Source organism: Parambassis ranga, chromosome 7 (assembly GCF_900634625.1).
Source record: "Parambassis ranga chromosome 7, fParRan2.1, whole genome shotgun sequence".
Taxonomy (NCBI): Eukaryota; Metazoa; Chordata; class Actinopteri; family Ambassidae; genus Parambassis; species Parambassis ranga.
In genome coordinates this window covers 16,872,485-16,886,914 of record NC_041028.1, presented here as the reverse complement: position 1 = coordinate 16,886,914, position 14,430 = coordinate 16,872,485, and the positions used below count along the sequence as shown (strand labels likewise).

Genomic DNA, 14,430 nt, shown 5'->3' with positions numbered 1-14,430 from the left:
TTTGTGATGTCACTGTGACTGGTGCTGTGTGGCTGTGTATGTGGACAGTATGTGTTACCATATGTTATCGAACAACATTCAAATATGAACTGTGTATTCTGATTGACAGCTTTTATTGCTCAGTCTTCCATAGTAAATAACTGCACAGACCTATGCAAACAAAAAGACCAGTGGAGACTCATTGATTTTATTTTTTTCCAGGTGAGATCAAGTGATTAATTATTAACATGCAACTATGTTTACCTCTGGAAAGAGGACAGGGTGGTGAAACTGCCCCTCAGTGTGGTCAAAATGAGAAACGCACTGTGTGTAAGTAATTATTAAACATGTCTGAGGTCCAGACCTTTTGTTCTACGGTGGATATAATAAGTCATGTATTTATTATTCTGCTTGGGACCTGCAAAGATCTTCTAAAACACCCATGTCCCACCTTTTTCTTATCGCTTGCATGTCTGTGTATGTACCTACTGACAGCTGAATGCTGCGAGCCAAGAGAGAGAAACTTCCAGAGGACGGATGTCAGCCTGCTTCAAATCTTCTCTGAAGAAATATGAACACTGTTGTCCTCCAGTGAGTCCCTGGTCCTTCAGATGGAGGTGGACACTTTGTCCATCAGCTTTTCACATCACTGAAGAAAACAGACAGAGGAAAACAAGGATCAATAACAACATCAGAGTGTTTGTATTAAAGTGACTGTAGCAGCGTTAGCTCGTAGACTTTGAAAGAGTTTTATTCAGAATTGCTAAAAAACTCAGATGTCAGAGGCTGGAAGACATTTATTGAACAGATCCCTGATTTGATGGAACCTTAAACAGTTCCACTCTCCACAGATCACGTTAAGACTGGACCCGAACAGTGACCCACAAACAGAACTTAACAAAGAAGAATTAAGCTTTAATAACACAAAACTGAAAAATCCAACAACACAAGGTCAAAAACACAAGAAGTCACTAAGAACAGATGAAAGCTGCTGCAATGTGAGAAAAGACAGAGAGCTCATAGAGCTGCTCTGTTCCTGCACTCATGAAGGAATCATGATTCTGAGGTGGTTTGACTTCATCACTCCGTCGCTGGCTGTCTTTGTGGTGTTCACCAAGCAACACGGCCTTTAAACATAACTGGGCGACTTTCTGGGGACACAAACACTTATCGGAAAGTTGTCCATCATTTGGTAGCTATGGATACAAGATGTTTGTACTGAAAATTTAGCAGTGGTCAGAATTGAATTAAACATTGTTATTATATTAATTATTTCAACAAGTTATTTTCTATAATGTAAAGTTTTTGGACCTCAGTGAAACCTATGATAACATCACTGTTTTGTACTTATTTCCAAGCCAGGAGAAACATACTTCTCATCACGCTCTGCTGTGGATCATTATTTCACAGTGTGAGGATTTGAAGGTTTCTTTTATCCTCTGGGTAAAATGATGGCTTATATGAAAGACCTGCATGTGGAAAAAGTGCTAAAACACCAACAGTATTTTAACAAAATAAAATAAAGTTCAGATTTCTCCAACTGACCTCTTGGTGGCGCCATAGAAAAATATTTATCATTAGTTTAATGCACAGGCCGTCGTTTGTATCTCCAGAACCCTGTCATTTAAAAGACAAGTGGGCCATATGTTTACCAGATAGTTTTACTCCAATCAACCATTATCGCCCATTAGAGATAAGACCAGCAAGAAAGAGGCACAAACTGATGTTAAAAAGTGAGTATACATTATTTTATATATATCATGTTAAAAAAACATTTTTTTTCTAGTTCCTGTAATAAGTGAGGTTGTAAAACATTGTTTTTAAGTTTTCGGACAGTGGTTAGGTTTCTAGATTCAATTGCCAAAAATATGCACTATAACTTTTTGCATAGTAGCTAGTGTGCTAACAATGCTAATAGGCTAATGTCAGCTTGTATAAATTACACCAGCAACTGTGCAACTAAACTACAACCTTTATACTTCGCAATAAATAATGAAACACATGTTTACATTTTGAAAACAATATTTAATTTTGTAACCTGTAACTCCATCACGTGTGGAGTTCGGTTTGCTGCCCACTAAAAGCAAGTTTAATTTTATGTGTGTTAGCTGCATCACATTAGCCTACCAGAAGTAGCCACATTGGGGATTTTGTGAATGTTAATCTGCTTAAAAGCTTCTTTAAAGCTACGGTGATGTCAAAGACTTTATACTACACAGATGAATATTTCACTGAAACTGGTTTAAAGCTGATTTATTTGTGTTTTATGGCACATTCCTGAGTGCATGTGAAGCAGCAGCAGCAGCAGCAGCTAGCCATTAGCGCCGGTTGAAACCGTCACTCACGTGGGTCGTTTCCGGGTGATGTGTGTAGCTGTGCAGCCATGGGTGTTCTTGAACAGACCCCCATTTGTTAGTCCTGGGTACATTTCTACTGACACAGCGCCAATAATTACAAAACTACTTAGTCGTTTGACGTTAGCGCGTTTATTTGGCACATGTTATCGGGTGATTTTTTAAAAAAAACATTCGTCTTAGTAAAAACAAGTCCAGTCTGCATCTCTAGCAGGGAGCAGACACAGAGGAGGGATGTCGCGCGGGTAAGTGTGAGGAACAACATGTAGTGTTATTTAGAAGAATGTGCTGTGCTTCAGGTGGAAATGTCATGCAGCCGGTCGGTTACAAAAATGTCGCCGTCTTTAAAGCAAGTAGACGCATGGCTTTGTTGTGTGTGACAACGTGACTAAAAAGGTACTTTTGTCCCGCTCACGTCCGTTTACAAAGACCGTGGTCTGTAGTGAGCTGGAAAAGTCGGACCCTGCGCTATGAGAGGCAGATATGGTCTGTGCAGTTAAAGTAAGCTAATTTATTATCTGCACTGCCACGTCAGACCATGGTGTCTGTCACAAACACAGAAAATGATCTCAAAACACTCATTTTCGTCTATAAAAATATCACCAACTCGTTGCATTGGCGTGTGTGTGCCGGGTGGGGTGCTCTACTTTGTTATCAAATGGCCAACGTTTCCTCAGGTGCTCTGCTAGTCGATGTGTTAGCATGAAGTTAGACACAAGTTTGATTGTAAAGTCTGTTCTTTGGGGTTATTTTTGGCTAATTAATCCCAATAAATGTGTCTTGTGTGTCGCGCAATGTAGTGTTTTACTTATACGCTTAGTTTCACATTTGTTTCGACGTAATTGTTTGGTATGCTGAAGCTAATGTTAGCTCCTTAGCTATCTCAGCTTTTCTGTGGGCAGTGAACTCGGCTCCTGCTGCAGCACAGCATGCATGCTGGCAGAACTGGTTTCAGGACAGGAACGTGAAGTACACGAGTGGTGTAAAAGTACTGTTAAAAACATGATACTGAAAGCATATTTTGCTTGTAAATAAGTCATTTTTTTGTTTCGTGAGCTGTAGACAATGACAGATGGAGCAACTTTTCTCCCCTGCAAAGTGAAGTTTAAGTTGCAAAGTTGCTCTAGGGAGCAATACTGTACTTACATGTAATAATTTAGCAAAACTAGACGAAGTGTGAACCAGCCAGTAGTTGCAGTGAGAACTGTCATTGTGTTTTGACCTGTACACACAGTAACAGTTATTGGTTAGCAATAGCTTCAGTTAGCATACCGGCAAGTATTTAGCAGTAACAGACACTTATTGCTAAGTTTAGCATTTAAAGACACTTAACACAAGGAGAGCAACAAATTGTGCATTTCACAATGATAGCCTTATCTGATTTTACATATGTGCTGATATTTAACTAATGTATTGAAAGTGAATGGACCTAAAAAAAAATTTTAGTTTTTACATATGAATAGACTTTCAGAGTGTCAAATACAACATAAGCTTTTACCAAACGATTACCATTGTTATTTATGTTGTTTGTTTGTTTATACTGAGGTGTTGATCTGTTTGCAGCATGGAAGACGGGGACACTAAGCTATGCAATGACTCTGACCCAGCTGACAAGAATGAGTGTAAAATGAAATGGACTCAAGAAGAGGTGAAGATGATTTTATCTGCTATCATATTCTTAAGCATATCAATATAATTTTAATAAATCAGTTAGGCATTGGGGCTGTGACACAAACCAACTGTCAGGTATTGGTATATTATTGGTCTGTATGTGAGCAATTTATCTGTTTAATTTATGACAGAGTGCAGGAAGTGCTGATTTGTTTACAGTAATCAGTAAGTACACTGCTCAAAAAATAAAGGGGACACTAAAATAACACCTCCTAGACGCTAATGAATGAAATATTCCAGTTCATTCATTACATAGTGGAAAACGTTGAGAACAAAATAACATAAAAATGATCAATGTAAATGTATTTGCACAACAGCAGCTTCAGTGTTGCTTTCTAACTGGACAGGCTGATTTCACAGAAGTGTGACTGACTTGGAGTTACATTGAGTTCTTTAAGTGTTCCATTTATTTTTTGAGCAGTGTATATCCACAGTTCTAGCTTTACAATGACACATTTATAGAATACATAGATACAGACTACTGCCATCTGGTGGTATGGAGAGCCATTTCTTTGCTCATTACCACTACATAACATCACAGATTATAACAGTCTGCTCACATGAATGGAGCCAAACAAGTTCATATTTTCTTTACAAATGTTGGTATTTCTGGAAAGATTGCTTTTATCCAGCCGCTGGTAAGAAGGCAGAGAACTTCACTTGTACAGCACAGACACTCTCTGATAGCAGGTTGTATGCATAAGCATGTTTAGTCTGAATTGTGTAAAAGTGCTGAACCAAATCAGAACGTCAACGTCCAACGCCCTACAGCACTGTGTAACAATGCAGACAGCGAGCTGACAATGGTCTGCTCAGAACATCATGTAAACATTACACAATGAGTAAAAAAATATGAATTGTCTGTTAATTTTGTATGATTTATTCTTTTTAACTGGCAGGCCAAAAATAACAGAATAGAAAGACAGAATAATTCAGACTTTGGACACCCCTGCTTTAAAGGTTGCATTACAAAGTACTTTGTCTGTACTGATTTCTTTCTCTGCTACACAGGATGAAAATCTCAAAATCTTGATCACCAACTTTGGAAGAAAAGACTGGAAAACCATTGCCAGTTTTTTACCAGTAAGTACCTGTTTAAAAAATTGTCAAGAAATACAACTAATTAATTGAATTTGGAAGAAATCATTCAAACGATGCATTATTCTTTCTGTGATGTTAAGTGGGATAAACACAAATATAAGAACCCCAGCCGTCTCTCCACAATGAATTCTATTAATTTTGGATTATGAAATATGTCTTAGAGTTTTACAAGGAAGAGCTAAATATTTCTGTTGCTTGGACAGGGGCGGACAGAAGTCCAGTGTATGCAGCGCTGGAGAACACATTTAAATCCTGACTTAGTGAAAGGCTACTGGTCTAGAGAGGAAGATGAAAAGGTGGGTAATTAAACCATGCAGGGACATACTCTGTTAGGCCAACATTGTTATCGCTCATATCATTTGTCTAGTTTTACACATGTTTTTGCTCTGTGTAGATAATGGAGTTGGTGGAGAAGTATGGAACTAAACACTGGACTGTGATTGCCAAGCACCTGAAGGGCCGCATGGGTAAACAGTGTCGTGAGCGCTGGCACAATCACCTAGACCCAGTGGTCAAAAAGAGCTCCTGGACTGATGAGGAAGACCTCATCATCTACAAAGCCCATACTATTCTAGGAAACCGGTGGGCTGAGATTTCCAAACTGCTCCCTGGAAGGTGGGTCACATAGCAGTGGTCGAGTAGCTGATGAGCTTTAATTAAGGAAGAACTGAAAGTTAACGTTTGAGTCTTCTTTGCAGAACAGACAATGCAGTGAAGAATCACTGGAATTGCACAATCAAGCGTAAAGTAGAGTTGGGCCTATTGAAAGATGAGGCTGACCGCATTTCCCTTGATATTCAACAGTTTGCTGAAGGAGAGGTATAGTACTTTATTTTCCACATTACATGTTTATTATTAATTAGTTTTTTAAATGTGTGCTTTATATTTTGAAAAAAAGTATTACTAATTTATGACTAATACTAATTATTTGTGAACTGCTGACAAATCCCACGTGTGAAAGGAAAATTAGTATAATTTGTAATATATTGCATCTCTGTGTTACAGGTGGACTTCCAATGTGATGTTGTTTTAGATGCTGAACCAGTATTCTCTGAAGTGGTAAGTGTGCTCACTGTGTGCGATGTACTGGTTTTCTCTGCGGGTGGTCAGTGAGGTCAAAAAAAATGCTTCCAAAATGTTACCTGGTGGCAAGTTAGGTTTCACTCTTTGCTGTGCTGCAGGTGAGGCCAGAGACACCAACGCAGCACAACGAGCACCAGAATGTGAAGAAGAAAAAAGTCGCCCCACCTCCACAGACTTCATCATCGAAGAGGGAGTTCTTCTCTTCCAGTTCCTCTTTCCCTCCTAGTTCAAGTTCCAGTCCTGGCTCCAGCTCTGGTGCTACACCATCAGCGACGCAAGTGGACCAGAAGAAGTTAGCTGATGCAGCGTTGAGGATGATCGCTGAGGACATGCTGCCACTCAGGTGACTTGTACCCCAAAATGAGAAAAATGTTTATATAGCACAGATATTCCCATTTTTGATGCAGCTATTATGTGTTTTGCACATAATTAATTGTGTAATACCGATGTGTTTGCTCTTTGTTCCTCACAGTTTTGTTGAAGGCACAGGCTTCAGGTCATTCATGAATAGCATCGGCCCAGAATACAACAGGCTGTCCCAGCGTTCCATGGGCCTGCAGCTCTATGACGATGTGGAAAGAACCATCAAACCTCAGCTCATCCGTGACCTCAAAGCCTGCCTTGCTAAAACCAAAGACAGTGGAAGTAGTATTCATGTCACCATTGACCTCTGGACAGGGGGTCAGTCCCAGTCAGCCGAGGATCCCATCATTGTTGTGCAGCTCCACTTCATCAGTGATTTGTGGCAGATCCGTCGCCCTGTTGTGGCCTTCCGTTGCCTCAACCGTAAAAACATCAGCACTGCTGTGGCCAGCGAGTTTGAAGGTGTACTGCTTAGCTATGGCATCTTCTCTCACAGCATCGGCTACGTCCTGGCCAACCAGGCCAAAGAAACCCTAGCTGCAAACAACTTATTCTGTGACTACAAGATCATGTGTGCATCCAGCAGGGGAGAACAAGATGGAGATGAAGTTGTGGCATTTCTGTCAGACCAAATGTCAGAAACTGAGTCCCCCTTTTCAGAGCTGAAGTTTGGAACCAGGACTACCTGTGTTGCCAAACAACTGCACATGGTTATCAAAGATGCCTTGAAGAATTCCAGAGTAGTGGAGAACATGTTGTCACAGGTGCACAATGTGGTGGCTTTCTTCAAGAACAGTGCCTACTGGAGCGAGGTCAGAAAAATTCCAGGTTATATATTGTATTTAAACTCTTCTGTTATGCATCCACAAATGACATGGCAAATCCAAAATGATGAGAGCTGTTTCTAAATCCATTATAACATGACTATTGTTTGTTCTTTTAGGTGTTATTAAAGGAGTGCAACGTGTCTTTGTGCCCTTCATCCAGTAACTGCCGCTGGAACTCCATGATGGTGTCATTGCGACGCATGGTCCAAGAGTCTGCCTGGACCTCCATTATGACTCTTTTGGCCCAAGCTCGCATAGAAGCTAATGACACAGCTAGTGCCCCACCTCTGGTGATGGTCAAGAGGGAGCAAGTGATTGACATTCTGGGTCTCCTTGAGCCCTTTGAGGAGGCTTTGCAGGTATTAGATCAAGTTAAACTGAACTTTATGTGGTTATGACAGATGAATTACTATGAAATCTTTTTTGTTTGATGACTTTTATTAGCTTTTGAAGGATGTTCTTTTTAAGTATCCTGAAATGATGTTTTGTAGCAATAAGATTGCGTTAATGCTCGAGGTGGAAATATTGTATACATGCGTGGAAAAACAGTATCTGTTCTAACATAGGTTCTGCAAGGGAGTGGTGTGACCATCTCTTTTATCATACCTTCTCTTGTTGGCCTTGATAAGGCCTTGGAGAGCCGTGTCACCAACTACACACACTTCAGCAAAGCACTGCGCACAGGCCTTCACACACATTTCCAATCCTTGATTTACCAAATGGATGTGATACAAGCTGCTGTACTTGACCCAAGAATCAAACTGCAGGTAAAAGTGAAGTATGGCTGCTTTATTGTCATTTGTTTATGGACTAAAGATATAATACTGTTAACTACTTAAAAAATGAATTAGAACTCCTTAACCTGACTTTTAACCTTTTTTCCAGCCGTTTTCTGATGCCAAAGTGGAAGGACAGACAGAATTCCTAACTCCTCTGTCAAAGTATCAGGCTCGGTCTGTTGTGGAATCCACATTAGAAAACATGGAGACCTCCGAAACGGCTACTGTGGAGGCAGCTATAAACCAAACCAGCAGTGAGCCAATTAAGGATCAGGATATGGAAGAAGAAAGCCAAGACAGCACAGCAATGGAGGGAACTTGTGGCACCACAGATGACAACTGTGACAGAGTCAACGGGAACAGCCTCAAGCGCAAGTCAACCTTCAGTTTACTCCAGCTGCCTGCAAAGAATAAGAAGATATCAGAACTAGAGACATACCTAAGTGAACCACTGTCAGAAAGCAGTTCCAGTGTTCTGTACTGGAAATCTGCTTCTCGGTTTCCCCGGCTCCAAAGCCTCGCCAGGAAGCTGCTGGCTATACCGGCCACTTCAGGGGGCTTTGACCGGCTCTGTCCGATGGCAGTGTGTATTGTAAGAGCCAAGAGAAACCGTCTACCCCCTCACACTACAGAGAGACTGCTTCTATACAAAAACTCTGTGAAGACAAAGACTGTTAAAAAGGCCGGGGGAAGTGCTAAACAATGACGGCTTAGGTCTTCTTTCCAAAGAACAGCCATACTTTACATGCATTAACCACTATTATATGCTATACACAAACATGCAAATAAATAAAAAGGCAATTTTGCATTATTCATCTATTTTTTCCAGGTAGGTCAAACAAAACTTAACATAAAGCTAGATGATTTTTTTTTTTGCAGAAATTGGGATTTTTTTTTAAAATATATATATATATATATATTGTGAAAATAAACACTTGAGTGAATGTGTATCCTTTGACCTCTTCTGAAAATATCTAAACTGTACTTGCAATATATAATAAAGAAAGTTTTCTAAAATGTTTTATCATGGCTGTAAACGGTTTTATTTTAAAGTTGACCTAATTATGTAGTCAGTGACAGACGTACGTATGACGTACACAGTATAGCGTCAAGTTGTACTTCCGGAGTCACGACCGGTCCTCTTGCATGCGGACGGCGGAGAAGCGATCATGAAGCGTGGATGAGAAAACGAACGTGTTTGTGGTCTTACGTTTGTGTGTGAGTGAGGAAGAAGCGCTGTCACGTCAAGGAATATATCAGATCTGCTGACAAACGTAAAACAGGTTTTAAAAAATAACAAGTTAGCCTGGTACGCTAGCTAGCTAAAAGTTTTCGCCATGTCTCTGTACGTGAAAGCCGCTGAGATACTGGAGAAAGCAGAGCGGAAACAGGGCGCTCTGAAGACTTTGGTTTACGACAGTAAATTTGGAAACATCAAGCAGCTGTTCGCTCTGGTTTGTGAGACCCAGAAGTTTTCATCCATCCTGCAGGAGATCATCGAGTCCACGAAGCTACTGAAGCAGACCAAGCTGAAGATGCACCTGGCCAAAGTGCTGGTGTACGACCTGCTGATGGGACAGGGGCTGAAGTGCGGCGGCTCCTGGAAGGCCATCATGATGAAGCATCGCTCCAGGATGCAGGCGGTGTTGGCTCGCATGAAGGTGAAGCAGAGAGTCAGCAGGAATGAAGACCTGCTTCCGGCCAGGGTTCAGCAGCACGCCGGGGACCAGGTGCCAAGGTATGTGCGCGTGAACACTCTGAAAACCACCGTGGAGGACGCTGTGGACTACTTAAAGAGGGACGGTTTCTCCTACCTGGGAGAAGCCGTCCGGCTGGATGATTTAGCCTTGAAGAAGAAAGACTTTGTGAGGGACCTGCATCTACCAGAGCTGCTGGTCTTTTCACCTAAAACCGACTTCCATGACCACTTCCTGTACACGGCCGGCCACATCATCCTGCAGGACAAAGCCAGCTGCCTCCCTGCTTTTCTTCTCAACCCTCCACCTGGCAGCACTGTCATCGATGCCTGCGCTGCTCCTGGAAACAAAACCAGCCACCTGGCAGCTCTCATGAAGAACAAGGGCAGACTGTTCGCCTTTGACTTGGATGCCAAGCGATTGTCCACAATGTCGACTCTCCTGCTCCGAGCAGGGGTCACCTGTCAGCAGCTGGCCAATCAGGACTTCCTCAAGGTGGATCCAGAGAGCCAGGATTATAAGGATGTTGAATATGTCCTGCTGGATCCCTCCTGCAGTGGATCAGGTAGATGCACCTTTAGTTGATTTGCAGAACTAGAGTATTGATAAACCAGGAAACAGAACACAAATGTGCCAACAAATGAAAAATAACTGAAATGCAATATATGTGTCCAGGTATGCTGTGCCTGCGGGACACCACATCTGCAGACCCGGAGAAGGAACAGGCTCGTCTGGCTTCCCTGGCCTCTTTCCAGCTACGGTGCCTTAATCATGGCCTCAGGTTCCCCCGCCTGAAGCGGCTGGTCTACTCCACCTGCTCCATCCACAGGCAGGAAAACGAGGAGGTCATAACAGCCTGTCTGCAGCAGAACCCCAACTTCAGGTAGCAACAAGCCACTAGCTCTAAATAGAAGTAAACGTGAGCATGTGCTTCTTGTAGCTCTTTGTAAGCTGCAGATATTTACAGCGTTAAATGAAAACCAGTGTTGCGGACAGACAGTCTGTGTTAGAACCTGGTCTGCATGTCTGCATGTCGTTCCCCTTAACCCCTACTGTTACACTTCAGTCTAAGCCAAACAGATGTTGTGGTAAGATTGTGTGTTTTCTGCTTCAGGCTGGTTCCTCTGCTGGCTCAGTGGCCTGAACGAGGCCTGGAGCCGCTCTCGCAGTGTTTACGTGCCAGTACGACAAAGACCCGCACACACGGCTTCTTCGTGGCTCTGCTGGAGAAGCACAGTGGAGGCGGGGATTCCAAGCAGGAAGCAGTTGTTCAGATGAGGTCAGTACATGGTTATTATGTGACTTATCTGTAGTTCTTCTCTTTAAACACAGACATCAGCAGATCAGCCAGACTGAATTTTGGTCACATGATGCGAGCCAGTGAGCCACTTGAAGCTCCCTAGTGGTGCTGAGAAATGTAGATTTTTTTTTTAAACAAATTCTTGTTGGTGCAAACTGATTCTCTGTGGTGATTTGTTTACATTCCAACCTGTGATAGGGTTCAAAGGGTCTATTTATGTTTCGCCACATCCAATAAGACTTTTTCAATATCCTCTAGTAGGGATTTTAATTTGGAACTGTGCATAATGTCATCTATCAATTATCCCATCTGATGACTGAAACCTGCTGCTGTGTAATTCATTAATATAAAACCGTCTCTCTGTGATGTTGACTCTTGTTGTTTTCTCTCAAAGTGGCCCAGAGACAACATTACACAGTCCTCCTGCTGGTGAGAAGAGACACACAGCTTCAGAAGACGAGTCTGAGGTTTCAGAGGTGGAGGACAAACTGACACCTACAGCTGGACAGACTGACAGTACAGCCAGTAAGAAGAAGAGGAAGAGGAATAGGAAGAAGAAGAAGAAGAAGGCAGAAGCAGCAGAGTGAAATATAATTACATTGCTGCAGCATTTTCTGGAGAAAATGTTGATTTTGAATCAAATGTGTGAGGTCTGGAAGTCCTTGTTTTGATTTTCTTTCCTCAGATGTGTCCAGCAGGGGGCAGTAATAATCAGCCAAGCTGTCAAAAGATGGAGTGGTGAATGAAGCCAGAGGAGAAACTCATTATAAGAATATAAATTGTATTTGAGGGTCTGTGAAAACTCGGATGGCTTTAATCCTAGTGTAGATCGTAAATGGAAAATTATTTTTCATAATATTTTCATCTTTACAGCCCATTTTACAAAGGAGCAAGCTGACCATGCTCAGAGCACCCTGTAAGGTTTAATACAGTTTACAGTTCTTCTCTCACTGACTTTGAGTCACATTGTCATTTCTGGGTTTTGTCACTGATGCTTAACCCTTTCATAATGTTGTCATCCTTTCTATAAATTGGGAGTTTTGTGGTTAAAAAGTGTTGTTTCATATATACTAATACACTGCTCAAAAAATAAATAAATAAAGGGAACACTAAAATAACACCTCCTAGATCTCAATGAATGAAATAGTCCAGTTGAAAATCTTTATTCGTTACATAGTGAAATACGTCGAGAACAAAATAACATAAAAATGATCAATGTAAATCAAAATTATTAACCCATGGAGGTCTGGATTTGGAACCATACTCAAGGGATCTCCTCCCAGACCTGGATTAAAGCATCAGTCAGCTCCTGGACAGTCTGTGGTGCAACGTGGTGCTGGTGGAAAGAAAGGATGAGAGCAGAGAAATGGTCTGTGGTCAGCACCTGCAGAACCTCTCCTTTATAGGGCTTGTCTTGATAACTGCCTCTCATTTCCACCTGTTGACTGTTCCATTTGCACAACAGCAGCTGAAACTGATTCACAATCAGTGTTGATCCTAACTGGACAGGCTGATTTTACAGAAGAGTGACTGACTTGGAGTCACATTGTGTTCTTTAAGTGTTCCCTTTATTTTTTGAGCAGTCATAACAATCAATAAGGTGACTAGTTTTACCCACTAGAGAGCAGTGTGGGTCCTTGTACAGATTCTGCAATACCTCACTACTTTTTGAATGTCCATAGGTCACAGCATAGCATTTATGTTTGGTGAACAACAATACAGAAATCATTCTGAAAACACTTTGAAAATGATGTTTTAAAACAATTTAAAAACATCCATCCATTCCCTGAAGTGCTCAGTCCACATCAGGGGCAGCAGAGACTGTAGGCTACCCAAGGGCTAGATACACGTGTTACATGTTACTACTAGTAAAACACTGAGTGGACATGATGGTTGAGCAGTCTGCCATATGACTTCACCAGGTAATTTAATACAATGTTGCTGGCATGTACTCTCTTAGTCGGATATACGCCCAATGCTTTGACACAATGAAGAAGATAATGAAGACATCTGGACTACAAAATGGTGGTTTCTAAGATGGAGTCAGTTGGCATGATGACAGCCTCTCTTCTTTGTGTTCCCCTTTCTCCCTTTTTACATCACCCTCCCTCCATCTCAGCATCCTCCTCCTAACCCCTTTTTTGTCCATCCCTTTTCCTACACCCTTCCTCTGCATCCCTGTTTCCTATCTCAGCTGGTGGTCTGCTTTGAGGGCAGGGCCTAACTTCAGGCCAGATTTCTATACCAAGAGTATACCAACACATACTTGGACCTTGCCTCCTTGTCACCTTGGCAACCATTGCCATGATATATGCCTGTTCAGCGGCCAGTGTGGCATGGCGCTACGTGCTAGACTGCCCTGTGGTGGATGGGGGTCATTGTAGGTTATCATCTAGGCGTAGCAGGGGCGGGGCAGCACATGAGTGACAGTCTGCGTAGCTGCAGGCCTGACCTGAAGCTCTCGGCAGATGATCTCGTCGCCATCGAAATTCACCGACAGACCCTCCAGGGGCCGCATGGCGCTCATAGGAGCTAAGGGGTAGGGCGGGACTGACTGACTCAATGTGACAGATTAGTGAGGAGTAAATACATCCACCATAGCACATCCACATGAGGCCAGAGGGTCGAATGCCAGTTACATATTTCAATTGCAAAACCATACCTTTAACTAGATCCAGACCAACTGTAGACCAGTTGTCGTTGAACCTTGGAGGTAGACACATGAGTGAGTGTAAGTGGATTTTATAAATACTAATTATCTAGATGCTAGTCGCAGGTTTTACTGGGTTGGAGTTGTACAATGAGACAGTGTACTGTACATTGATATTCCTTTGTGTCTGGGAAACAGACATGTGTGTATGTGTTGGGGGGGGGGGGGGTGTCTGGGGGTTAGTGAAGTGGAAGAAAATGAGGAGCTCAGGCCCTACAGCCCTGCAGCCAGACATGCATAAAGTACAGTAATACAGTACACACACACACACAGACCATTGTGTAATACTTTATGATGTATATGAGGGGTTGTGACAGTCCAGATCATGTGTGTGTGTGTGTGTTTGATAGGTGGGCATATTTGTGTGTGTTTATGTATGTAGGGCTGTATGTAATGTAACCCTGTGTGTGCATTTTGAGCATGTTGTAATGTATTTTATTTGTGAGCGCAGTGTGTGTGTGTGTGTGTGTGTCCTCACGTTGCAGCAATTTTGTTTGACAGAGACACTTCACATGTGTTCATATGTAGCATTAGTGTGTGTGTTGGGCTGTCTGTGTGCATTAGTG

The 14,430-nt window shown here is 42.1% G+C and overlaps 2 protein-coding genes across 4 annotated transcripts; both read left to right on the top strand.

Moving 5' to 3' along the window:
- Positions 1 to 535: 535 nt before the first annotated feature.
- mybl2a (v-myb avian myeloblastosis viral oncogene homolog-like 2a) lies at positions 536 to 9,038 on the top strand. Of its 3 annotated transcripts, none has more exons than XM_028411069.1 (12): positions 536 to 570; positions 3,897 to 3,981; positions 5,016 to 5,087; positions 5,309 to 5,401; positions 5,500 to 5,720; positions 5,804 to 5,924; positions 6,111 to 6,164; positions 6,287 to 6,531; positions 6,661 to 7,363; positions 7,495 to 7,737; positions 7,945 to 8,145; positions 8,264 to 9,038. In XM_028411069.1, the coding sequence occupies exons 1-12, from the start codon at positions 551 to 553 to the stop codon at positions 8,861 to 8,863; spliced, it is 2,658 nt and encodes an 885-aa protein (XP_028266870.1). In that variant the 5' UTR covers positions 536 to 550; the 3' UTR covers positions 8,864 to 9,038. The 3 variants fall into 3 exon arrangements, with proteins under 3 accessions (XP_028266870.1, XP_028266871.1, XP_028266872.1); XM_028411070.1 differs by lacking the exon at positions 536 to 570 and adding an exon at positions 2,351 to 2,578; XM_028411071.1 differs by lacking the exon at positions 536 to 570 and adding an exon at positions 3,006 to 3,010.
- A 253-nt stretch (positions 9,039 to 9,291) lies between these two features.
- nsun5 (NOP2/Sun RNA methyltransferase 5) lies at positions 9,292 to 12,274 on the top strand. Its single transcript, XM_028409982.1, has 4 exons — positions 9,292 to 10,419; positions 10,530 to 10,737; positions 10,969 to 11,133; positions 11,549 to 12,274. The coding sequence occupies exons 1-4, from the start codon at positions 9,495 to 9,497 to the stop codon at positions 11,739 to 11,741; spliced, it is 1,491 nt and encodes a 496-aa protein (XP_028265783.1). The 5' UTR covers positions 9,292 to 9,494; the 3' UTR covers positions 11,742 to 12,274.
- The last annotated feature ends 2,156 nt before the right edge of the window (positions 12,275 to 14,430 follow it).